At 43.3% G+C, this 27,662-nt stretch overlaps 1 protein-coding gene across 1 annotated transcript in view; it reads left to right on the forward strand.

Annotated features, from left to right (window-relative positions):
- Positions 1 to 27,662, forward strand: part of NELFCD (negative elongation factor complex member C/D) — a 90,489-nt gene that overhangs the window by 2,939 nt on the left and 59,888 nt on the right. The window contains exons 2-7 of the mRNA XM_086932639.1: positions 6,544 to 6,656; positions 11,204 to 11,313; positions 11,922 to 12,031; positions 12,545 to 12,652; positions 16,585 to 16,737; positions 26,949 to 27,079. Of these exons, the coding sequence (XP_086788765.1) occupies positions 6,544 to 6,656; positions 11,204 to 11,313; positions 11,922 to 12,031; positions 12,545 to 12,652; positions 16,585 to 16,737; positions 26,949 to 27,079 (725 nt within the window). The remainder of the gene's footprint in view (positions 1 to 6,543; positions 6,657 to 11,203; positions 11,314 to 11,921; positions 12,032 to 12,544; positions 12,653 to 16,584; positions 16,738 to 26,948; positions 27,080 to 27,662) is intronic.

Consider the following 27,662-nt stretch of genomic DNA (forward strand, 5'->3'; position numbering starts at 1 on the left):
CGTGTGTGTGTGCGACGGCGGAGGGGAGGGGTGGGGGGCGGGATGCGACGGCGGAGGGGTGGGGGGGATGCTCGGTGCACGTGTGTGTGTGTGTGTATGCATGCAACGCCGGGGGTGGGTTCGCTGTATGTGTGGGTGCGTGCGTGCATGAGCGCTCGTGTGTGTGTCTGTTGCTGTTTCTGCGCATGCGCGTGTGGTGTTGCTGCTTCCCAGGAGACAGCAGCTGAGCGCGTTCGCGAGCGCGTGGCCAGCGGAAATCGCCTCCTTGAAGAGGCAATGCGCGTGGCCAAGGCTGTCTCCTGGGAAGCATAGTCCCTGACAAAAGATCTCCGGCGGAGACGCGCTTCCGCGCGTTGACGCCGAGACCTAAAAAAAAAGGAGTCTTGCATATAGAAGATGATGCAGACCAAACAGAGGCAACTAGTAAAAAAAAGAATAACAAAAGGGTTTGAGAATTAGCACAGGCCTCTGGCACACGCTGGTTTTATGTTCCCTTTTGCTAAAAGTTTGGATAAGTTCGTGGTCCCAAGCTCAGGGTGTTATTTAAATCCTTGATGAAGCGGGCAGTCCCTGTCTCTTGTGTTGTAGAGACTGACCTTAAAGATCCCCATACCAGTTAAGAACCTTAGTTTATACGGCTTGTAACAACAATCCATTTAACTCCTCAGCCTGGATGTTTTCACTGGCATCTAGATTTTTGGGGTAGAGTATACCCTTACTAATCAAACCTGATGAAACAAGTTATATTAAACAAAGACCAGGTGGTACCAATACTAAAAACATTATCCATGGTATAGATAGCATCCTTCTTCCAAACCTTTTGCCCTAACCTCTGCTGTCCCCTAAGGATCAGCTTTAATCTGGCAATATTTACCCTCTGTCTGCCCATTTGTTGACCCGATGGAAAGCTGTGGTCTTTCTCTATTCTCATATGCAGATGACAAGCAAATCATCTTTTCATTGTTGTCTACCCAGGCCCAAAATGCTGAGGCTATGAACTCTTTTTCGTTCTTGTCGACAAGTGGATGTACAACAATTAGCTCAAATTCAATGAAGATAAGACAGAAGTATTGGTGCTAGGAAATAACCCCTTGGTATGGGGCCCACGGAACTTGCCTGAAACCTTGAGCGTTCTCCCAGATCCTCCCCCACACCCCCAAGTAAAAAATCTTGTTTTTTGGTGGTTGAGAAGCTGTTTATGAAACATCAGGTGGCTGCTACCTAACGTACCGTGCTGAAATGTCTGAGGAAGATCACTTGGGTGCTCCCTTTCCCAGCCCTAAGGACGGTCATCCAGGCAATCATTTTGTCTAGACTGGACTACGGAAACATCCTTTATCTTCGGGTGGAAAAAGCATCCATTAGATGTTTTAAGTAGTCCTGAACTCAGGTGCTTGTTTGCTGTGCAGACTTCTCAAGGGTGCCTCGCCATCTTCTCTCTGCCATGAGCTGCATTGGCTCACGGCAGAGAAGCGGTTTCAGTTTGAAGCCTTGTGTTATGTGCATAGAGCAAGGTTAGGTGACGGCCCACGATACCTACAAGAACTAGTAATATCATATTGACCTGTCCATCCTTTATGATCAAGTGACCTCACTCTGTGCATAGTCTCCAGAATCTGCCGGGCATGCCCAGGAGGACTGTCCTTTAAATTTCAAGGGCCCAAGCTGTGGAATGCCTACCTTAACTCTTGAAAAGTTGCACCTTGCTGTCCACCTTTTGAAATCTAATTAAGAACTGGTTATTTTGAGTGATTGGGGCCCTGCTGGACTCAACCTGCCGCTAAAGCACTGGGAAAATGTGGGTATCTGAGAGCTATAGAAGACAAAAAAGCATGCAACACAAGGTTAAAGGTAATATTCATCACCCTGGATTCAGAAAATCATTTTGTTGGGTGGATTGGCAGTTTTTGAAGTATGACTGCAATGGGATTGGGGAGAATTGTAGTTCATCCATATTTACAGCGTACCAGTGTCTTAGGACAAAGCTGAAAGTGCACAGGGTGATCTCTAGGCCTCTGGCAACCATGAGGGGTACAAAACATGATATTTTTGCTCTCACCTCTACTATTCACACCTACTATGGAATTCTTGGCAAACCAGATTTGGCATCACATAGTACAAAAAAGATTTAAGATTGGGAAAGATGAATTTAACTGCCCAGGCTTGCAGATGATGTTCTGGTTTCATTGTGTAATGCTTAGGGCTGGACCTTTCCTCTCACAGGTCTAGATGGATACAGATGAGTAGCAGGTTTTAAAATCAACCTGCAGAAGCTGGACATCCTGAATCTTTGTCCCCTGAAGTTGTCGATACAGAAACTCAGTCAACAGTTCCTCCTTAAAGTAGACTAGCCCATCCACACTTGGGGATCCAGATAGCCAGCTCTGCACCATACTTATTTGCACCCCCCTTGTTCCTGAGACTTAGAAACATCTTCAGTGATGGAATTTAGTCATGGTTAGGGTGGATAGACTCCGTAACAAGCATTTGCAATGCAACAGGCCTCGCATTAGGAAAGTTTGAGCTATTGATATTGTAAATGACCAATTTTTTATTTATGTGTTGGTTTTGAAAATAGCGAAATTAATATCTTTGTCATTTACAATGCCAATAGTTTTAACTTTCGCAAATGAGACACCTATAGCATTTGTAATGCAATATGTGTTGTATTTACATGACTTAGATATATTGATATTACAAATAACAATGGCTTGTAATTTTTTTAATAATTACTACGTAAAAAAAGTTATTGTAAGTTATAATGGCAATAGCTTAAACTTTTGTAAATAACTTTTGTGAAGATATGTTAATTGTATTTTATTATGATGAAAATGCAAGAACAGAAGTGAAATATTCACATCTTTTTGTGACATTTGTAATAAAGCTTGAAAGATTGGGAGAACATATTTGAACCAGTTGTTGTTGAATGATTGCACAGATTAATGCTGTGGTGGCGCTGAGTGATGTTGTGGTGGCGACAAGTGATGATGTGGCATTCAGTGATGCTGTGGAAGCGCATAGTGATGTTGTGGTGCCCCTGAGTGATGCTGTGGCGATGTGATAGATAGAGTGAGTGCGATAGATAGATAGAGGGAGGGCGATACATAGATAGAGTGAGTGCGATAGATAGATAGAGGGAGGGCGATACATAGATAGAGTGAGGGCTATAGATAGAGTGAGGCTGATAGAGAGAGAGAGTCAGGGCGATAGATAGTCAGGGCGATAGAGTGGTATTGTGTGGAGTGTGTGTTGCATTCAGTAGAGTGTAATTATGTGGTGTGGCACTGAGTGGTATTTGGAGTGTATGTTGCTTTGAGTGCAGTGTAATTATGTTGAATATAACTATGTGGCACTGAGTGGTATTTGGAGTGTATGTTGCATTGAGTGCTGTGTAATTATGTGGCATGTAATTATGTGGCACTGAGTGGGATTTGGAGTGTATGTTGCATTGAGTGCAGTGTAATTATGTGGCGTGTAATTATGTGGCACTGAGTAGTATTTCGAGTTTATGTTGCATTGAGTGCAGTGTAATTATGTGGCGTGTAATTATGTGGCACTGAGTGGGATTTGGAGTGTACATGTAGATTTTATTTTTATCATTACCATATGCACTCGAGAGTATTAAAACACTGTATCAACCTTGTCAGTAGAGATGGGCGCACAAATCATTGCAGCTGTTGTAGTTAGCCACTCAACACACTTATTTTCTTCAGCTCTTTCTTGCTGCTCTGACCAACAATAATTTATGTCATACAGGGGCGACAATGTCGCAGACCATCGCGATGAAACAATAACAATGAAAATAAATATTGCCCATAAATACTCTATATGTGCTTTTATCCGAATTGCATGAGAGATGGGTTTCATGTGCACATGGAACAGAGAGGTTAGATCAAGAAGTGCATGTTGCTTAATGGCTAGAGCGGTCGACTTTGAAGCTGGCTCACCGGGTTCGAATCTGGTGGGAGGCTCAAGCATCCTCTAATACTGGGCAAATCTCCCCGTGCATAAAAATTAATATGTCCGTTTGTAACGTAACTGGTGCTCAAGTAAAGCGCTCTGATACCTTCAGGTCGAGTTAGCGCTACATAAAACTGAAAAGAATAAATCGATTTTCAAAAGGTTTAAAATAACAAGAGACATGGAAGTAGGATTACAAAATGGCAGCATTACCATAGCGCATGCAAGGATTAGCACAGCGCTACAGTAATAACACTCACCAACGTAGGACAGATGTAACACGCAGCTCCAGAGACATCGCTGTGTTCAATTAAATCTAAAAGTAAACAGATCCACCTCAAAAGTAACAAGCATTGAGCATTGGCCATGAAAGAGACACGGCCACGCGGCCGTGAAAGTGAAAGCACGGCCGTGGGCAGCAACGGCAGGGGTGAATTAGGGGGGGGCGGGGTGCGACGTTCCTTTGAAGTCGGTGGGAGGAAAGCACTGGTGAAGCGTCGCGCTTCAAGAGCCTGGTGGGGGGGCAGTGGAGCCAGCGAGTGGGAGGGAGGAAAGGAGCATATGGGGATGGGGTGTGAGTGAGGGGGAGCAGAAGCCTTTGATGGTGGTGTGCGCGCCTGGGGAAGCATCATGCTCCAGTAAACAACATGCATTGTAGGAAATCCGGCTGGTTCAAGAGACTTTGGTTCAGATTTAATAGGTTTCGAGTAATTAAAATTACGCAACCTAAAAATGACCTTGATTATGTATTCCAAATACTTTCCTTGTGATCCTAAGCAATCTTCTTAAATATTTGCTGATGGATGAGAACAACTTCACGTGTGAAAGGAGTGCCCCAGGGATATCGGGGAAACACATGGTGTCCAATTGAAGACAGGAACACTTGAGGGTAACCCCCCCCCCCCCCCCCCCCCCCCCCTCATTATAACCTGCACTTACCAAGAACCACAGCTGCTGCCAGAGACTGATAAACAGTTGTGTTTCATTGGCTGCATTCCAGTTGATAATCCACTCTGAATCATCACTTCATTAATTAAGACCTGATGGCCAGGGCTATTTTATAATTCACTCGTCGGACTGGGCAACAGTGGCAATATGGGACTCTATCAGCTTTATAAAAACGTTATTTCCTTTCCCTTACGTTTTGCCAGATCCAGTCCTGAATTCACATCTGTTTTTATGGTCTCAGGGTCCACAGTGAACAAACAGATGCATGAAAGCAAGAGATGCATACAATGGTAAACTGACCTTTTATTTGTAGAGACTAAGGCTGACTTCAAACTCTTTGAAGTAGAGATTTTGGTATTCCCATCTGAGGCACTGGACTACTGCTGTGAGTATTAGGAAGGTGGGGACTGTAGCACTCAGTTTTTTTTATTTAACTAGTGATTAATGAAAAACAAGTGTTCTGCACAATTCATTTCTGCGCTCTATAACCTGCTCCTACACAAACTACAGTTTACAAATCATTTCATATGAGAAAGGAGTGAGAAGTATGCAGAACATCAGTCAGCCACACACACAAAAGAAAAAGACATTGCATATTTTCTTGAAAGTCAGTCAGGTGAAACACCTCAGATCCTATGCCTCTCTTGGAATTACATTTGCCAGTAGTGGTGCTTGGCTCTCATCTGTATTGACTGATAAAGCCTGTCTGGGTCAGAATTTTGGCAGTTATCAGTTTTGACCGTAAGGTGGTAGCTCTGGTCTTAAGTTGTTGTTTTGAGGACTATACGGTCAATATTTCTCACTATTACATATGGGGGCATGCTTGATTATAGAGAGTGCTAATTCCTTAAAATAGGTTTTTAAGCTCAGATCTTGGGTTTCCAAAATTAACTACATTAATTTACTATTACTGTATTAAGGATAGAGATTCACAATGTTAAACTAGAGGCACTGTGGATTTGATTTGAATTAAACTTAAAATGTAAGACTCTGTAGTTTCTTCCAATTGAAAATAACTCTGGAATGAAAATGGTCTTGAGTGCAAACTATAAGGCTGGTAAGAACTGTTGAAACACAGCAGTTTGACCTAGTTAATTAGGATTAAACATTTATTTGCATAGAAATGTGAATATCTATTTTTCAAGGCATTGTGTTGCATTAGTATGACTGAATGCTCTTTTGATAGAAGTAGCACACAGAGGGAATTAGATAAAATTTCCGAAAAAGATTCTGTACTACTTAGACAATATTAATTATTTTTCTGTTTCTATATCTGAACAACTCCAGTGTTGGTACAAGTAATGCTTAAACCAGGGGAGATCCTACGAATTTAGTCATGAGAGCCCCTTCTACACGTTAATGCAATTTGTGAAAGGCACCTTAATGAGAGAGCTTTAGAAGAGAATTACTATAGAAAGTATATGATCTGCCTAAAGCTTTGAATAAGGAAACGATGTGTTAGGACATTGTTTTAACAATTGTGATGTGGTTTTATAATACCCAACACAAAAACTGAAACATACAGGTTAAATCGCTTTAACTGAAACATCCATTTGTATTTTTGAATGTAACATAGTTGGGCTGCAGAGACAGTTAATCTTTTATAAAATTAGTAATAATGCGATCTAATTTTAGGATGACGAGTATGGTGAGGCAGAAGATGACGCTGAGGTTCAACAGGAATGCCTGAAAAAGTTCTGCAGTCGGGATTATATCATGGAACCAGCCATATTTAACACCCTGAAAAGGTTAGTAGAATTTGGTAACAAATATTTATTTGTGATCAATTCTTGATCAACACCAAAATGTCACCATTTCAAAACCTGCTATTTCAAGAGAATCTGTTGGTTAATAATTTTGGCAAGGAATATTACGTTGACTTGATTATTTTGTTTCTCCATGCTCCGCACTGGGTAGAATTGTATGTTGGAAGTTTTGATGTTTGAGGAGTAATAGAATTGCAGTCCATTATTAAGAGAGACTACACTAGCGCAAGTTTTACATTGTTGATCTTTGAGCATAGTAGTTATATTTTATTTTTGCTGCTGTTCAGGGTCATATAGTTTGCATCTGCCAACTGCCAGATTGAAAGTAATTGTTTATCGTCTGAGACTTTTGGGATTTTCTGAAAAAAATGAAGCCAGTCTGGGTTTGCAAACGTGTCAAGATAAGTCTAAAATGGGAAGAGTTTTTTCTATACGATTACTTTCTCGATTCCCAACTGTACAATTTGTTGGTTAGGTCTAAATGTGGACTAATAAAGCTGTATTGCTCCTGTCTGTAGAGTATCTTCCCTCTTATCTTCATGCAGGCCTGCTACATTGCTTCCGCCTGTTCTGAAGTCAAATTACCAGTTACACAGGAGATAATGGACTGTTATTATATTTGGTAATTTGGGTTGTGGTTACCGTATTCGCAGCTTGAGCCATCCAGGGATTTTGAGACCTGTCTTTTGTTAAATGTGCTGCTAATAGTAAGGAATGTGACCTAATAGTAAGGAATGTGACCTAAATCTATCTTGAAAAAGTGCTTAGGTTGAAAACTTTTGTTTCATAATGTACATTCGTAAAATAAATGATCCCTATGTAAATTACATTTTAGTTGAAAAATAGATGTGAGAAAAACGAGTTATTTGAAAAATAAGGGACGCTTGCATGCAATAGCCAACATCATAATAAAATCCTGACACTTTAAGAGCAAGGAGTGCATTCCTCCTGCAGTCATAGGCAGTTTCTTGATTTAACAAGCTACTTGCTACTCAGTGAAGGCAACTTCTAAGCTCCCGAAGTGTATAGAACAGCAAACTTATGTTTGACAAAGATGATGTTATTTTCTTTTTTGTTGCTTGATCTATTTTTGTTCTAACCCGCTTTACTTTGACTTTTGAACATGATCGTCCCTAGACTTGCCGTTTGTCAGACCTGGTTATTTTTCTTCTCTTAACTCTATACATTTTGGTGGCATTGTTGGTCTGTCTAATGATTCGTTTAGTGGATGGCTATATTGAGGTACCATAGTTAAATTAATGGTTTTGTTGCAAGTAGGGGTGAGCCATTCCATGTTAAAGATCATTTTGTTTGGATCGAGCGTGTGGTGGTCAGTGACACTTGCATGATTTTGGATCACTTATGTGTCCAGCATTTAGATTGAAATTCTTTTTCGACTCTTGCCTTTGTAGTTTATAAGCAAGATGGAGATTGCAGAAAGGAGTTTTCAGGGCTGCACTAAGGGGCTTTGTAAGGTTGAAAATCCAGAATATTTCTTGCAGAAGTCTCACTCAGTAAATTATTTTCCCTCTGCATTCTTTCGTTTTTACCTGGTGGACTCTGATCCCAGAACAAGCATAGGTGTCTACGGTAAAGCTCAAGACTTTCGACTAGCTGAGTAGCAACACAAATGTCTTTCATCTTCTTGGAGTAGCCTCAAAGGCCTGGCTATGGAGGGTAATAGAAGGACACTTCTTGGTTGATATTTGTGTGCATAGTAAAGGTGGGCCGCCTTTTCACAGTACCCCTCAGCTGATAATATACAAGTATTGTTGAAGTACGGCTGTTAACCCTGTGTGAGGGGTGGGTGTTTAGTAGGTTGCATTTTCCCCACTGGAGAGCACACCTATGTATGTTAATTCTTCACATAGCATGAGCCCTTTCAGGGGCTAAATCTCTAAACAAGGAGTTGCCTAGTTTAGGAAATTAACTGGGCATTCTACGTCAGAGAAGGCCAGTTCATCCAGTTTTGCTCAAATTAAAGCTTGCAAGCTTTATTCCAAGGTGGTTCCGTATCAAAACATTACATGAAGATCCTATTCTGATACAAGCTGGACCTCTCTTACAGCTCCTTCATAAACAGTATGAAGTATTAAAATCTTGGGCTACACCTCTGCTTCTTAAATGACAATGGGAAGAAAGTGTGTGTTTATTTTCTAAAAACTGTTGCAACTAAAGGTTTGCTGTGCTAATAATGCCGTCTTCCAAGTCTTGAGAAACAAGCAGATTTGCAATTTTGTATGTGCTGGTCAATATTTCTTATTTTTGTGGTTTCTGCCTACTTGTATTTTGTGGAGGAAAACTACAGATTTCTGAAGAGTAGACATTTTGCATTGAGAAAGATGCTGTTTATGTACATCACTCCTAGTTTTAAGAAACGAATAGTGACAGGACAGGAAAACAGCAAATTGGTAAGTGTTTTAATCTGTAACTTTTTTTGCAGTGTATGCTGACTGTGCGTTGTCCAAAAACACGGTATTTCCAGAGCCATCAACTTAACAGCATCTTGTATTGTTTTTTTCAACGTTTTACAATGTGGATCAATTCATGAGGCAAAAATGTAATGGATAAAAATGGGTATGAAGGAAAAACTAGGCATTTGTGTTCAAGAATCAGAGTTTATATATAGGAGTTATTCGTACCACTCTGAATTTGCCATTAACCTTCATATATGGTGATTTTGAGAGGGAGGAGGTTGTGGGCAGGCTGTTTAGAAATGTGCTTCTTTATGGCTCTAACTTACATTTGGAAGTTTCCTGGCACCTACTGCCCTGGACTGTCTGAAATTAGGGTTTCCCCACAACACACGATTAAGAACCTATTTCCCGACCCTGCTGCTCTGGGGGATCCCTATCGGATGTAACATACTCCCAAATGGATTGCCGCAAAGATGCTTACATCAATACAATAGGGGATATGTTCTCCAGGGGGTTCCATCTTAGCATTCAGGACCAGAGAGACCAATACGATCTGGATAGTGGCTACTTCTTAGTTTACTGTACTATAAAACAGGCACTAGTTACATACACACTGGCATATAAAAGATCAGGGATAAAACAGTAGAGAGTAACCCGTTAACCAAAAGGGAACTGTGTAAGTCACAGTAGTTAAATAAAATTGTCCCCTTGGTGGCTCCTAATATATCTATAGATATATTAGGAGCCACCAAGGGGACAATTTTATATAAAAGATCAGGAACCCAACATAAATTTGCTCTTTCATACACTGCATACTATTGGCCAGGGCAAACAACTCATCACATGGATTTACAAATCATTTCCGCAAGATCCAGCGGTGGCCCTGGCGCAACTGAAAACTAAAAGGAAGTATTCCCTGGGACAGGCATTCAATTATTATGTCTGGCTTAAAGTCCTAGAATACTATGACAAAGTCTCTAGCAAAGCCCGATTTAAATGCATCCAATTTCACATTTTACACAGAGCATACTTAAGCTCCCAATAGATTACACCTTCTTCAATCTTCAGCAGTGGGCCCTTGCTTCCTGCTGCGGTGCCTCCCAACCCTACATGAATCATATGGTTTGGGCATGTTATGCATTGCACCAGTTTTGGGGGGGAAAGTACTGTCGATTATCACACAAGACACCGAGTGGACAGATGGTACTATGGCTCAACGCTGTATATTGGGGTTGTTTCCAAGGCCGAAAAACAAGAAGGCCAGTATGAGATTCATAGACTTGACTCTCCTGCTTGCCAAAAGTGCAATATCAATAAGGTGGAAGTCCCCCTCTACTCCTGTTGTGGAGAAGTGAGGTTATTAAATTGGCACATGTGGAAAGTGTAGGGAGGAAAAAAGATGTTCACATAATAGACTCCATGCGTTATACTGGGACACCATACTTCATAATTTCACTGAAAATTCCAAAAATGACACAAGACCACGATAATGTCATGTTTCTCACTTTCCCTTCACAAGGACAACAAAAAGGTCCCCAAGATCAAACCTCCTTCTCTGTGTTTGAGGTTTTCATGCCACAGTCTCATGCCTCCTTCCTCACTGACCTCTCTAATACAGGAGACTCCTCTTAGAGCCTAAGGACATAAATCAAACCTATTCTCTTCTTCTCCATGAAGAGATTCCTGTTCTCTTTTTGGATTAATTTGTTTTCTTCACTTTTGATTTTCATATTTTAATTGTCAAGCCGGGGCCTGTGTTGCACCTGCTCTCCAACAACTCCTGATAACTGTCTTAGTGATTATTTTTACTTAAATGCATTTGAATACATATGTTTGTTTATTTCAGAAAATGGCAAACATTTTTTTTGAGAGATTCAAAATATAGCAACAGATGTTCTACTGTTCAGGATTCCCCTAATTCTGATGATTAAAACTGTACCCCCATTGTGGGTGATCCTTTTGCTCATAACAGGAAAGACCCCAGAACACACTGTGAAAAATACTACATTTGTGCTTTGTGTCTAATCATTCTGGGGAAGTGGATATATGTGTGTGTGCTAATGTAGTTTTTGTTCCAGAAAGCGTAACTTTTGATTTTTCTGTGACAAACAGATATTTCCAGGCAGGAGGCTCTCCAGAGAATGTGATCCAACTTTTGTCTGAGAATTACACAGCAGTGGCACAGACTGTGAACTTGCTAGCCGAGTGGCTCATTCAGTCAGGTACTTTTTCCTATTTTATCCTCCCCACCAACAGCCATATTTGGGCAAGCTTATGTTTTCCTGTACGTTGCTTGTAGTCTTTCTCTAATGGTTTGGGTGGGTGTTAGGCTGCAGTGAAAGTAGCTCCCACCACCCAGAAGAGCCAGGCGATTGTCTGTAGTCTTTCCAAGTGTCTAGTACATGGGTTAATCTAAGAGGGAACATCTACTTAAAAAGGTGGACATAATTTAGTTATGTCTAAAGGAGTCTTTGTCAGTACGCTTAATAGTGCCTGTTTTGTATCTTTATTCAACAAAAGGTGCCAAGCCTTTTTCAACAACAGAGAAAGGGCCTTGCTCTGCTATATCTGTAGTCAAGGCTGATTGGAGAATTGGACTGACGCTGTGTACCATTCATGACCAGTCCTGCTTAGTGTGTACAATAGCCATCGCCACTCCTAAATTAATCTTACCCGCCTCATCCACCCTGTGGTGTTGAGGGACTGTAATCGGACACCGGGATTGCTACTTCTTGATCCTTGCATACCCAGCCATCCATTGTAGCCTTGGTCCTGAATGTCCAAATGTAGTTTTTGCAGCCTGTGGTTTATTGTGGTATTTTCCTTGTAGGTGTTGAGCCTGTGCAAGTTCAAGAAACGGTGGAGAACCACTTGAAAAGTTTATTAATCAAGCACTTCGATCCCCGGAAAGCTGATTCCATTTTCACAGAAGAAGGAGAGGTACTATTCAGCTGGACATTGTATTACAGGAGACATGGTGGGACTTTGCACATGTTATTTACTTTTAAGAAAGGCATCGCAATTGGCACTGTTGCCTTTCCAGTGCTACCTTCGTCTCTCATTCTCTAGAGATTCCTTCATGTGACAAATTCACAAATGTTTTATACATTGTTTTTGGGGGCCGGGGACAATTTTTGTCTTCTATACTTTTCCGCATGGAAGGGGACAGTCTCAAAGATTGTGAACTACAGTAAAAACATTATGTGAATGTAGTAGTTGGGTGTTCCAAGCTTGGAAGCTACAGGACAGTTAACGCAACATAAAATGCTGTAAATGTTTGGACTGATAAATACAATTAAAGTTGATTTCCTGTAGCTCTATTTTGAGGTAATGTAGAGGAAAGCTTTGTTTACATTTGTGTATTTGTCGGATTTGAAAGTCCATGTGTCCAGCTGGTTTGTACGCAGCATCTTGGAACTAAAGAGACTTTTTTATGGACCTTTCTCTTTAAAGACACCAGCTTGGCTCGAACAGATGATTGCGCATACTACTTGGAGGGATCTCTTCTATAAACTTGCTGAGGCCCACCCTGATTGCCTGATGCTCAACTTCACTGTCAAGGTAATGCAACAGATGGGAGACAAGCACACGTGGGTGCATGTTACCTCTCTAAAAATATTCTGCCTCCTCGTATAGATCTGACAAGCCATTTTCAATTTAAGCGCGACTTGTGGGAGTAAGACCTGTTTAATCAATCACAAACATTGTCTTAGATGGATGTTTTGTTTGTATGTGATCATTATTTAACATTATATTCCTGATGGTGGTAGCATTTTCTACTCTGCATTTCTATAGCTCTTGAATCACAGAATAAGTAGTCTCTAGGTGCTGAAAGACTGCTGGGAGGAGGTGGATACTTAAACAGCTTCGAGGGTTATATTTACAAAAGATCAATTTTTTTGTGAATATGATATACTTTTTCCAATCTGTGATTGTTCAGCAAGTGGTTAAAGTTATGCAAGCCAATGTGATTTACCTCTTTATATTCATTAACAGCATTTTTAAGTTGGAGATAATTAAGAATTATGTGAGCATTTCCCAAGCAGGAATGTTACATTTTATAAAACATATTCTTGTCCAGTGGACCGGATGTGTCAGAAATCTTTTCATCCTGTAAAACATTTTTTTGATTCAACGCAGTGAGGTGACAAATGATGGCTTCTCCGGTTATGTGTTTTAAACTTCTTTTTATTGATTTTATAAGCAATGATATTTGCAGAAAGATTTGTGGTTACAGTAATTTTCTTCTTGTGCTAACACAAGTGGCAATGAGAGCAATTCCATATTACTGCATACTGCTTCAACAATACCGAGGAAGCATATGTAATAATCCTATTGCAACTGCCTTGCGTGTCCTTTTCCCACCATCGCACATGTGTGATGCGAGAATTTGATTCTGTGTCCAGCGTACTGCTCCCCATACTCCCATTTTTCTGCTGTCTACCCTGGCTGGTCCCTGGACATCTTTTTTGTATGGAGACACGATAATTGATCCTAAAAGAATGTGTGTGAGGTATCACGATGGTTGAGGTATCCTGGTCAGGAACGCATGAGCAATGAATCCTAGTTCATGCTGCACCCCGCTCTTTATGAGCTTGTTAGCTTTTCAGCTGATTTATTTTTCCGCTTTCCTCCAGTACTTAGTTTCTGCCACCCTACTAATGTTGCCTTGAACAATAGTGCCATATGCCTTTTTACCAGCAGCAGAATCGGATCAATAAATGTACACTCCGGCTTTATGTATTTGGGGCGTGACCTCCGTCCCAGTAGGCCAGTCTTAAGTATTTTAAGTCCTATCTTCCTCGTCCTGGCGGTCAGTGTTTCTGTGTTTTCTGTGCAGTAGTCAATGAGGCTTGCCAGGACTAGATCAAATGAAAAATTGGTCTTCTGTTTTCATGCATTCGGGACAAATACCAGGCATTTTGGGGTGTATTTCTAAATTGTTTGGGAGTTAGTTAGGGTAGGTACAGGAAATTGAATTGGATATATTTGAAGCAAGTATTTCTGGACACTGTAGCGATTTGCATGTATTCATCCACTTGGCATCTAAGAGAGATACCTGCAGTTCTTCTCCCAGTATGATCTGAGCTGCTCCGATGTTGTGGTCACAATGTCATTAGTGGTTTTATATAACATGACTGATTTTTGCCATCAGCCAATGGTTAGTACAGTCTGCCAAGAACTCTGGTAGACTGCAAGCATACACATATTACTAGCTATCTTCTTTGGAGTAGAGGAGCTGCTCTCCTGCAGCTTGTACATAAAAAATAGTTTTTTCTCAAATAATTGATATACATTTTCAAAAATAAGAACAGTGTTCTTGGCTACCTTTTTGTCTGACATCCACTTGACCCAAACATATTGCCATTGCGCCTTTCTTCAAATTATCCATGTATCCAACCAATGTTTCCACAAGAAACACTGTTTCTTGCGGACGCTCTAGGGCAGGTAAACACTAACTGCTGGTGGTTCTTTGGCCCTTGGCCCCCTACCACCTTAAGTCTTTAAGGGGACCCCGTAAACCTATTGCAAGTAACTGTGTGCAAAATATTCCTTTTTTCCACCATAGGAAAGCATTTCCGCGTAAAGATTAATTTAAGTGGATATTTTACTTACCTGTAAAATCAGTATTCCAAAAAGTACTTACTAGATACCGAACTTCTCGTTGAAATTTATATAAAAAATGTATTTTTCCAAATTGGTCTTGGATTTATTCTTGAATGCGTGATTTATTTATTGCCTCTGTGAGTACAACAAATGCGTAGCACTACCCATTAATGAGCCTAAATTGCTCGCCCACACTACCACAAAAGAGAGCATTTGAGGTTGTTACTTGAGCCTTTGTAAACCAATAAGGGTTACCTGGACTCTATACAGAGTGTATCTCGTTTTGGTGCATGATATAGAGAGCCCGCTTCCTAAAACTCTACTATGCAACACTAATCTATGCCATTGCTATCTGCGACACTGAAATGTACACCTCGGAATTCTATGCTGCTGCACTCTACCCCACTGTAGTCTTCCACAACTCTATGCCAATCAAATCTACACCAGTCCACTACACTCTACGATACACCACTGGACGCGACTCCACTCTCTCACTCCAAAACTGACACTAAGCCACTCCGTGACAACTATTCTCCACTCATCTCTATTCCATTCTACGATACTCCATTCCACTCTCCTCTACGCCCCTAACTATTTGCAATAATCAACAGCAGCCTCGCTGATGTACAACATGGCCAAATCACAATGGCAAAGCTGATAGCTCGTGCATAGACGAGACCTATTGGCTTTGCCAATGCTTGATTTAAGTTATGCCTGTGGAAAAATGGTATTTAAAGGTTCACAATGGTTTAGGAAAACATTTTTTTAGGTACATTTGATTATGAAAGCAAATAATCACCAGTCGTGCCTGGATACTATTGCATGCATTTGCATTTAATCAAAGATCATTCTAGTATCTTTATAATTTTTCCGAAATCGTTAAACACTTGTACGAGTTTTTATACTGGAACCACTGTTAGTAATGCAAGCCGAATTCGCAGCTTACTTTGTTTCCTTCGACATGTGCCCCAGTAGTAAAGATTTTGCATTAATGAATTGCATATAGAAGTTGCAGCAGCTTATATGTATGGATTCCAAACTGGCCTCCGTTGCAGACAATCCACACTCAGATCCGTACTGTGATACTACAAACCGTCAGACAAAAGTTTTATGCTGGAGAGGGTTGGCCCATCTAGTTCAGTTGACAAAATAAGAACAAACCCTTGTTGTTCTGGACCCAACCCAATATGTGCTGGTTGTCGGACAGTAGGAATTCCACACTCTAACCCTGGAGGGCTTAGTCAGTTACACAGATAGTCTTAAAATTCACTCTGAAGTGGATCTGCTGCAAGGAATTTCTTCTTATCTTCACAGCTTGAGAGATCTCCTCTGCCTTCCATCATACGAGCCCAAAAGTGACTGCATTTTTAGGGCCATCTCAAACCGTCTAGGGCCATCTCAAACCGTCCATCTGAATTTTTCTTTTTTCTTTTTACAAACCAAATTAAGGGGTTTAAATTTTGTCTTGCTTTTATGTTGCATTCACATGCACAGCATGGGGGAATGACTTCTAACCAGCTCCACATGTCCTGATTGACGAACACTCACACTTCTATTGGCAGTTCCACTTTAAATGCTCTCTCTTTAATAGACCGAATACACAACTGCTGACAAAGATGCAAGGAGTAGGATTAAGAAACACACACTAGACCAATAAGTGCATGAACTCTAAAATAAAATAGGAATACAGACTCACAAGTAAAGGTATTGCTGAGGGTGGCAAGACCTAATCCCTCATATGAGCACATACTTTTTTCCCCAGCTCGTCATTGGGGTTTTAATTCCAAACCGCACCAGCATGCCTTTCAAAACAGTTAATGATATGCTATGTACAATATCTGTAAAATAACATAGCTTGAACTAACTGGTTGTGTTTCTTGTTGCAGCTGATTTCTGATGCTGGGTATCAAGGAGAAATCACCAGTGTGTCTACGGCCTGCCAGCAGCTGGAAGTGTTCTCTAGAGTTCTGCGTACTTCTCTAGCCACAATCGTGGACGGCGGGGAAGAAAACCTTGAGAAAACCCTTCCTGAGTTTGCAGTAAGTGTCTTTTTTGTTCTCGTACGATAGCTGTACCATGCCTAATGCAAAAGGCATTGCATGTTCAAGACAACCCCTCCATTTTTTCTGAGTTTCTATTTCCAAGGGTCTCAGTCAAGTCCTTATACTACTGTCACATCATTGGCACTGCGGCTAGTTCTCCTTTGTGGCATTCAGGTTTGTAGAAATAAAACATTTTATATAAAATGGATGTGTAATACTTTACACACCTGCTTGTTCATTTCAATTTCTTGACTTGTAGTTTAGTCATATTTATGATAATTAGCATAAAAATATAAATTCACATACAGTTTATACATAAAGCAGTTGTGAGCAGTTGGCTCAATCTATTTTTATTTATTTATTTAAAAGGTTTTATATAGCGCTGGCTAGAACCAGAGGTATCAGAGCGCTTTACATGGGTATCAGACAATAAATTGCAGGTTACAGCTTTACAAAGGTTACACAGTTATTAGAGCATGGCAATTTTTGTTACAAGTAGGGTTGAGACAAACAAAAAGGAACACATAGGTGGGGGAAAAAGCTGGCACAGGGAGATATTCCGGGGAGGGTGGGGGGGGGGGGGGGGGGTAAGAGCAGGGGAAGTAGACAGAGAGTGGAGGAGGGAAAGAGGATGGGAGGGTTAGAGACACGGCATGGCTAGAGGAGGGGGAGGGTGACCGGGACACTAACCGGTATGTGAGTCAAAGCTGCGCCCAAAGTCCAGAAGCTGGTATCAAAGAGGGAGTGGTATCATTTCCCCATCTCTGTTGCCAGAGGCTCCCTAAGCACAGTGGACTCTCTCAGAGGGGTCTCTGGGACTCCAAGGCCTATTTACTGAATCCTTCCCCAAAATGGGGGGAGCGATTGCTTTGGCAAGGGGTGCCATACCATACCTCAATTGTGAGTGGCTCCCTTGGTGCTGTGGACTCTCTCAGCGGGTATTCTGAGACTGCAGCGTATACAACTTGGATCTTTCCCCAAAAAGGGGAGAAGGAGTGCTTAGTCAAAGGGCACAAAAGGACAGGGGGCTAGGTGGTGAAAGCAGGCTAGGGGAGATATTCCGGGGAATAGGGGGGTAGGAGCAGGGAAGTATACAGAGAGTGGAGGAGGGAAAGAGTAGGGGAGGATTAGAGACACGGCAAGGCAAGAGGAGGGGGAGGGTGACGGGGACACAAACCAGTAGGTGAGTCAAAGCTGCACCCAAAGTCCAGTAAGCTGTGAACCCCGGAGGAGTAGTATCATTTCCCCATTTCAGTTGCCAGAGGCTCCCTAAGCACAGTGGACTCTCTCAGAGGGGTCTCTGAAACTCCAAGGCCTATTTACTGAATCCTTCCCCAAAAAGGGGAGAGGGAGTGCTTTGGCAAGGGGTGCCATACAATACCTCAATTGTGAGTAGCTCCCTTGGCGCTGTGGACTCCCTCAGCGGGTATGCTGAGACTCCAGCGTATATAGCTTGGATCTTTCCCCAAAAAGGGGAGAAGGAGTGCTTAGTCAAAGGGCACAAAAGGACAGGGGGCCAGGCGGTGAAGCGGGCAAGGGGAAAGATTCAGGTGCCCATATGACCCAGACTGGCAGGAATGGTGGCCTGTTAATAAGTTGCCTCCAGCGCACTCGTCCCAGCTAGCTAAGAATCTGGGGATCAAGATGGATAATGGCCTGACGTTAAGATCTCAGATCCTTGGTCTTACGGGAACATGTTGTGGCCTCCTTAGGATGCTCCGTAAGTTTCTTCCTTTGCTCTCAGAAGATCATAGGAAGATGACGGTGCAGGCCTTAATTGGCTCAAGATTGGACTACTCCAACGTCCTGTATCTTGGCCTGTCGGAATATCTTCTGCAACGTCTGCAGGTGGTCCAGAACTCGGTCGCGCGGGCCATTTTTGGCCTGTATAGGCGAGCCAGAGTTTCTGGCCTTTTGCAGTCGCTCCACTGGCTGCCTATCCGGAAGCGGATAGTTTTTAAGGCCTTGACCTTGGCCCACAAGGCTCTCCATGCCTCGGGAGCTAAATATCTCCAAAGGAGGCTTGCCTTCTACCATCCGACCCGATTTTTGAGATCTGAAGCATTGTTCCTTGCGGTGGTCCCTCGAGTTAAAAGGGCCCGCATTGGGGGTCGCTCTTTCAGGCTGTTGGCGCCACAGCTTTGGAATACGTTGCCTTTGGCACTACGCAGCACCTCTAATATGCTGACTTTTAGGAAGGGCCTCAAAACTTGGCTTTTCGCCCAGTAGTTTGCTCCTTTTGATTCTTGTTGGTCCACTTTGATTTACTGTGTTGTGTTACTCTGCTACTGGTTTTCAATAAAAGCGCTGGGACACTCTATGGAGTAGCCGTGCGCTATAAAAGACAAAACTAACATAACATAACAGATAGGAGCAAGGAAGTAGACAAAGAACGAAAGAATGCTGAACAGGAACAGATAGATAGGAGACAAGGAAAAAGCAGAGTCACAGAAATACGATGGGAGGGGGGGGGCAAGACAGGGAGATGGGGAGAAAATCTGTGCCCAAAGTCCGGCTGGGTAGGTGACGGTCAGGGGATGAACCAAGGCAGATGTCCTCAATAGCTGAACAGAGCAGCTCCACTGGGCGTCAGACATAGTGCTCGGACTCCGCTGTCTGGATGGGGATCTGGCTCGGCACTGCCAGAGCTGTTCCTGGTCTTTGGTACGGGTGTCCACTGTTTTTTTAAGGTCATCTGCCCTCTCCTCAATGTCTGTTACCTCCTTTCTGATTTCCTTAATAAAAGTCTGGTCGTCAGATTTAAGAGATCCAATTTCAGTTTTAATTTCATGCAGAAATTGCGTCATAATAGGTCGGGTGAGAGGATCGTCTGGGCTTTCTAATGAGGACACCATAGATGCAGAGGCAGTGGGACCAGCTTTGCTCCACAACGAGGTGACAGGATCCTCTTTAAGGGACAGTGTAGCCTCTTTGCCTGCCTTGTTGCGTGACATGGCCCACCAGGCAGCAGCGCTCCCAGAGAGGAGTTATGTTAGAGGGATCCCACCAAGACCCTGCGTGCCCCAGAGCACAAAAGCAAGCCATTCACAAGAAGGATACATAACACCACCAGGATGAGCAGAAGACACCTCAAAATAGGAGTAGTGGCTGTGTAGGCGTGAGGGGTGAGGCTACTACCCTACTAAGCGCTGGTTGCAGAACCTGTAGCAAAGATCTGGGCAAGAGCAGGCAAAGGGCCTGTCGCTTCTCAGGGCCTAATCAACTTTTAGCAGCCCCAGAACATCACTGACCTCAATCCGCAAGAATAAGGGGCCAGATTAATGCATGGAGCAAGACCGCTCATAGGGGCCACATCCGAGTAGCAGTCTAAGCTGTGTGCTCTAGGCGATGAGGAAGATTGAGGGAGGGGGCGAGTCCAGCCCTCCTACATACCCTCACAAGAGGCTGCACCAGAGTCCCGCATCCCAGGTGTGCACTGTGCAGCCACTCCGCAATTGTAACAAGAGCCCAAAGCAGCAGGTCAGGACCTCACTCACCAGGCAGCCAGACTAACCACGGCCCGGGGCCTCCGAGGTCGCTGCGCCACGAGCAGGGATTCTAGCTTCGTAACATCAATGGACACAGGACACCCCGTGGGCCTGCAGCATCGTGCATGGAGGCTCCTTAAGGTCCCAGCAGCATGTAGAGCTGGCCGCTAGGGCCTCGCGGTTGTGGCAGTGGGCGCCGCTGGCGCCAATCACAGGATGGCGGCCTCGGTCTTCGCCCGGACCGGGCGCTGCAAACACAATCCCCCAATTGCCAGTCGCAGGTCGCCGACCGCTCACCAGAAGAGCCCTCCACCACAGGCAGTGCAGGGGGGATCCAGACCAGACCAGAGCAGGATGACCCAGGGGAGGCTCATGCTCCTTTGACCTCCTGAGGCGGAAGCCGGGAGAGTCGCCTCGTGATTTTTAAAACTGTTGAGTGTAATACTGTGATTTTAAGACAGAATTTTAAAACTGCTGAGTGTAATATTGTGATTTTAATACAAGACCTACCTCACTTCCCCTGGGCACTCCCGCGCAGCGGTTTGGAACGCTGCCGCGGGATCCTTCCTCTTGTTGCTGCCACTCCCCTGGGACACACAGGCCATGCCCGCCACCATTCAGGCCACGCCCCTGTCCCCACCTACTATTTAATATGTGCATACACCGGGCGCGCAGCGGACGAGCGCAGCGGGCGCGCCGTTTGCGCGCCTAAGGCAAGTTCGTCTGCGCCCGTCCCCGACCAGGCCAGGGCCAGGCATGCTGCTGGTGAGTGTGCGCGTAAGGGTAGGATCGTGTGGTCAAGGGATGACCTATGGGCTCTCAATACTACATCTGAGTGCTGCACTCTTGGGACAGATCTTCAGACTACCGCTCTTCCCCAGACATGTGGGGCTTGTGGGATATCACTGGCACCTATAGGTGCTACAAGGTCTTCGAAACCTAAGCCGCCGATCAACAAAGGTCTTAGAGCTGGCCTCCTGAATTCTAGATCCCTAGTTAAACATACAGATGATATCTGGCTGCTACTAGAAGAGCATGAATGGGACGCTTTGTTTCTAACAGAAACATGGCTCAATGAGGATAACATGACCACCATCGTGTTGGCAGTAACCCTGGGATATAAAATATGTTTCTCGAACCGCATAGGCATGAAAAGAGGTGGAGGGGTGGCTGTCATATTTAAAGAACAGCTTACACTAACCTCCTCGGCCCCTACCATGATTCAGGGAATTGAGGGGCTACACTTTTGCTTTCAGGTAGGTCCTCAGCTGTCTTGGGATTAGTGATCTACCGCCCACCTGGTGGTGAGGATCCCAATTTGTCAACTCTGCTGGAGACAATTGTTCAGAGCTCACTCCTCCACCCTCAATTCATCGTGGTCGGGGATTTTAACATTCACATGGACAAAGCGGACTGCCCCCCTGCAGAGCTGTTGAGATCCACACTAAATACAGCCAAGTTGAGACTGATTAATGACGGCCCCACGCACAGAGCGGGTCACACGCTTGACCTAATTTTTTCCAATATTAGTGATGTGAAGGCGGAGGCACCTCTACCGTTAGTCTGATCAGAACCACTCACTGATCCCATTTAAATTAAATATAGCTGCGGATAGTCCTGCTTCAAGCAAATGCTCTTTTATGAAGAGACAATGGAAAAAGCTTGTCCCTGATATCATGGGCCCTGTTTTGGCTCAGAATATCCCCTCTCTCACCTCAAATGCTAATATGGACGCACAGCTACTTAATGACTGGGTCGGGAATATGGTATCTTCCATTGCACCAGCCTCATACGCAATATCTAAACGGGACTCCCCCTCCGCTCCCTGGTTCACTCAGAGTAGAGAAAGCAGCCTGTAAGAGGCTGGAGAGACTGTGAAGGGTTAACTACGGGCCCTTAGAAAAAACTAGATATAAGATATAAGGAAGCATCCAAAAAATTCCAGAAGGCGATTGGAAAGGCAAAAAAACAATTTTACGCGGATTCAATCCAGCAAGCAGAGTAATCGAGCAAACAGATCTTTAAGGTGGTACAGTCCTTCTTCAAACCTAAATGTATTGAGAGGGAGGTCCCCCCGTCAACCACTCTGTGCGAAAACATCTGAGTTTTTTTTACCAGAAAATTAAACAAGTTTATGAGTCCTTTGGGCCAGAGGAAAAAACGGTGAAAACGGATCTAGCCATCAAAGAGGTGGCTGGTGAAACCTTAGCTCAATTCCAGGTGATACCCCTGACTGCGGTCAGGCAAGAATTAAATCGCTGCAAATCAGGTTCACCGGACGACCCACGTCCTCCTAAACTCTGGCGCACCATAGCTGATTTTGTGGCCCCCACATTACAACAGATCTGGAATACGTCCATCGTCTCTGGGGTATACCCGAACATTTGGAAACATGCAACCCTCCTCCCGCTAAAAAAAAAACCTAATGGGAATCCTAAAGACCTCAGCAATCTATGCCCGATCTCTCTGCTAGCAGCACCGGGAAAAATGTTCGAGAAAATAATACAGGGCAAGCTGAGCAAATTCATTGAAGACGACAAGATACTGCATGAGACGCAATCAGGCTTTCGACCTGGCTTCAGCACAGAGACAGCATTAATTGAGGTGGCAGAGTCAGTAAGGTGGTCGATGGATTCAGGTAGCTCAGCGATGCTGGTACTCCTGGATCTGTCAGCCGCCTTTGACACGGTTGATCATGCTAGACTCTTGATGCGACTGGCTGAGATAGGCATCCGTGACCAGGCACTGGGGTGGATACAGTCGTATCTGTCCCAGAGAACACAGAAGGTGGTGTTGGGATCTGTATCTTCAACACCCAAAGTCCTCAGTTGTGGCGTCCCTCAAGGGTCGGCACTCAGCCCCCTCTTGTTCAACATCTATCTCGCTCCACTCTTTACGCTGATTGCCAATTGGGGTGTTAAGGCAATTTCATACGCCGACGACACCCAATTGGTATTTCCGTATTAAGAGGTGTCGGAGGAGTCCTTCTCGAGTTTCAAGGGCTGTCTCCAAGATGTGGCCTGTTGGATGAATACGAATAAATTAAAGCTCAACACTAATAAAACGGAAGTGATCTTTTTTTGGAAAGGCCTCCCTCCACCATCAGAGCCATGGTGGCCAGTAGAAATGGGACAAGCCCCCTCACCCAGCCTAACAGCAAAAAATCTGGGAGTGCGGTGGGATGACAGTCTGTCCTTTACCTCGCACATCCAACAAGTAGTCGGCTGCTGCTGAAGTAAACTGAGGAATCTCCGCAAGATTCTGAGACTTCTACCAGAGAGTTGCCGAAAAACAGTAATCCATGCCACAGTGACATCTATGCTGGATTACGCCAACGGCCTCTATCTGGGCTTACCAAAATACCTAATTCAAAAAATTCAGCTGGTCCAAAATGCGGCTGCGAGACTGTTAATGAGGATTCCTTTTAAGCACTCAGTCTCTCCACATCTTCGATCACTTCACTGGCTACCAGTTGCCAGCAGAATCAAATTCAAGGCACTTACATTGGCCTTTAGATCTCTGTTTGGCACCTGTCCTAAATACTTGAAAGCTCGGCTCCTGAGATACTCCCAGGCCCGTGCGCTACGCTCCAACTGCCGCGTTTGGCTTGCCGCCCCACGAGTGAAAAGGGCTCGGCTGGGGGGTCGAACTTTTTCGGCAAATGTTGCGACACTGTGGAACACCTTGCCCCCAGCAATTCAGCAAGCCCCCTCCGAAATCTGCTTCAAGCGGTTGCTAAAAACCTGGCTCTTTACCCAACCGCACTAGGCATCTTCACTTCTTGGTTAACTGTGTTCTTTTCAGCGCCGGGACACCTCCTCGTGAGGTAGCTGTTCGCGCTATATAAAATGCCGTATTATTATTATTATTTATTATGCTCACCCATCGCCCAGAATCCGTGCGGCAAGATGGCGGCCGCTAAGACGGGCTCCCGGCTCCATTGTTAGGGTTAATAGTCTCAAATCTCGGGGGCGCACAAGAGTCTGATCGGAAGGATCACCCACCCCCTCCTGTGAGCAGCGCTTCGTCTCAGAAGGCTGGAATCGGCCCCGGTGCCATGAAATAAGCAGAGAAAGGCAGCCGCGACCCGGAGCTCCACAAACATGCGCTGTACTGCGCCGAACATCGTCCCGGTAGTTGGTCTTGCCTGCCTGCAGACCCGCTTCCCTTTGAAAGTTGTGATGTGATCCACTGACAACTATGTGTTTGACTTGCTAAAGTTAAATTTGTGAGGAAGATGTTTGTTTATTCAAGCAATGTAGTTCTTCATTAATGAATCTCCATTTGCATCCTGAATTGTATTTCTTTATAACACTCATGGTTAGGATGGAGGGGAACTTGTTGGTGTCTAAACTTTCTCTAGAGCTGTTGTGGGAAGCTGGCTCTGTGCATGGTATGTACACTAGGTGGTTATACCAGGCACAGAGTCCATGGGTTCCCCAAAAGTGTACAGGGCTCATTGTTAAACCAAAAGGGCTCTATTAATGGTTGTGTGGGAGAGCAGCCTTAGACCTAACAGAGACATTCATTGCACACACATAGTCTAATATTGGACACACAACTCAAAATGGAGATCCACGCCAATTTTAGAAAAATAAGCTTTGTTTGTACTTTATTTTAAGACCAAGATCTTCGCAATAAGGTAAGCATGTTTTTAAATAGAAATACTTTTCACTTTCAAAACTCGACACTTAGAACAATTTCTGTGAAGTTCATTACTATCCCATATAGGAAAACAATAATGCGGTTGTAGGGGTATGTTTCACACTTACAGTTCCAGTCTTCGGGACCAAAAGTTGGCATGGGTCAGGTGAGAACCAAAGCTGCACCACCAGCAGCACAGCGGTGATGAGCAGTGTTGGGGACACTGTTAGCTTGAGATCTTTATGGTACTGGTTATGTGTCTGTGCAACCCCTGAACTTGAGCTTACAGGAAATGTTTGAAGGAATTGCTCTTATTGGATAGATCAACTAAAACCCTGTGGTTGTCCTTTGTAAAAGGACAACCACAGGGTTCTCATACAATGCACCCAAACTATGGAACACTCTACCCCCATACATCAGAGCCCAACCCAACCTTCTTGCATTCCGCAGAGCACTTAAAACTTGGTTATTCCCGTGAGATCCACCTGCAGCTGTTTTTTTGTCATTTAGCGCTGGGACGCTCACGGGCAGCCATGCGCTCTACAAATCACTAAAATAAATAAAATACATTTTGTAAACTGAACTTGAAAGAGCTGTGGGGTTTTCCTGAGAATTACAGGGAGATCAGCCAACGAACGTAAAAGCAATTTTTGGCTGTTTACAAGGGAAAGATCTATTGTACAATCTAGGGTGGACGTAATTATAGATTGCTTTTCTTTATAATAAATGGATGCCTGCTTTGGAGGATTACATGAATACAAGTACCCCACGTGCTAAAAATCTTTATAATCAATCCACCTGGGCATATTTCCTATAAACAATTTCACATACAAATAGGCTCCACCATTAACTTGAAACCATGTTTGTGCAGTGTCTGTTGAGATCAAAGAGCATCCTTTGTATTTCTGTAAGGGCCATGATCTTTTATGGAAATGTGGGTAATTCCAGTATGCCGGTCTCTGATTATTATACTGAAATCTTACATATATTGAAGACTGTAGCAACCAATGTTCTTACTTTTGCACTCCCCAGATTTTGCATGGATTGCAAGGAAATGCTGTGTCCGATATATAATAATTGATGCTGGATCAATCTATTTTTAAATCATTTTAACATTGATGTTATTTTTACTTAGACTATATGAACTATTGTACATTGTGTGTGTGTGTATATATGTACATATATATATATATATATATATATATATATATATATATATATATATATATATATATATATATATATATATATATATATATATATATATATATATATATATATATATATATATATATATATATATATATATACAGGCAAAGCACGAATACTGAAATCTGGAGCCCCAGACTCCGAAAACGACACGAGTCCCATATATATATATATATCATGATTGCAGTGTTTGGTGAGTGTAGCGTGGATATTTAAATGAAGTACACTTTTTAAGGAAATATCCCTGTGTAAATGTTTGCTTGGAGACTGGAGATCTTAGCCTTCTTCTAAAAGAAATCAAGAAAACCCTTTTGGGGCTGGTTTTACTAGTTTAAATACACATCATGGCATCAGACCTAGAAGCCACGCATAGCCACTCCCTCTCTACTCCTTATCTTACAGTCTTTGATGAAACCAAACTCTCTTTCAAGACGTGGCCTGCAGTGAAATAAATTACTAATGAGGTTGGAACCAGTTATCCTTGCCATACAGTTGAGAGCACCAATACCAATGTGATTGAAAAGGGGGAGCGCTTTGTTCAACCTGGAAGATATAGGCTGTGTTGTCAATCAGAAAGTATATTAAAACAGACTTTGTTTTTTAAGTGTAAACAGAGGTTAGGACATCTCCTGCTTATGTGTGTAAAACATCCAGTTAGTGAGACGATTGACAGTAAATGATAGTCAATGCAGATGATGTATCTGAGCATGTACTCTCAACCCATCATACCATCCATGCCTTGAAGTATTTGGTGTTACATCTTGTTCATTGTATAGTTTGTGTGTGCTGCTGTTGAACTGATGTCAGAATGTATTGTTCCTATGATGACGATGAAGTTTAAAAGACCCATGTTTTATATCTCTGCAGAGAATGGTGTGTCATGGCGAACACACCTACCTTTTTGCTCAGACAATTATGTCTATTTTGGCCCAAGAAGAGCAGGGAGGATCAGCGGTGCGTAGAATTGCACAGGAGGTTCAGCGATATGCACATGAAAAGTAAGACCTGGTCTCAATGATCTTACTTTGTTTGCACCTAATAATACGGGTCTTGTTCCGTTACTCGTGTCTGTTTACCAAGTCAGGTGGCCTCACAGGACTCCTGAACACATCACCATTGATGACCAATGAGAACCGCAATGGTGCAACACATATCAACACTTTGCAAGCCTTTTACTTGTCTTTGCATGTGATTGTTCATTTAAATGTATGAATTGAGTTGGGTAGTTGCATCCAGCCAGTAGAGAATCCAATGCTTGTATGGGTATTAAATTAAAGTATACAAAAAAGTGATGGATAGAATACTTAACTTTATTTATGTCACAACTCGAAACCTATACTGCGATTTTATAAGCAGGCTTGGTCCCAGTCAATTACCCCCGCTTTGGAAGTCTACCGGATGAAAGCCCAAAATGCTGAACTTTATGTTGCAGAGCTCTAGGGTCAAGTCAATTTGCACATACTAGTGGAGATTGAAACCTATTTGCTAGATCCCTGATCTATGTTCCAATGAGCCCTCCGTTGATTCCACAGTTTTTTTACCTTGGCATGAAGAGAATTGTTGACCTGGCCGCAATTAAAC

This window comes from Lissotriton vulgaris, chromosome 7, assembly GCF_964263255.1.
Source record: "Lissotriton vulgaris chromosome 7, aLisVul1.2, whole genome shotgun sequence".
Taxonomy (NCBI): domain Eukaryota; kingdom Metazoa; phylum Chordata; class Amphibia; order Caudata; family Salamandridae; genus Lissotriton; species Lissotriton vulgaris.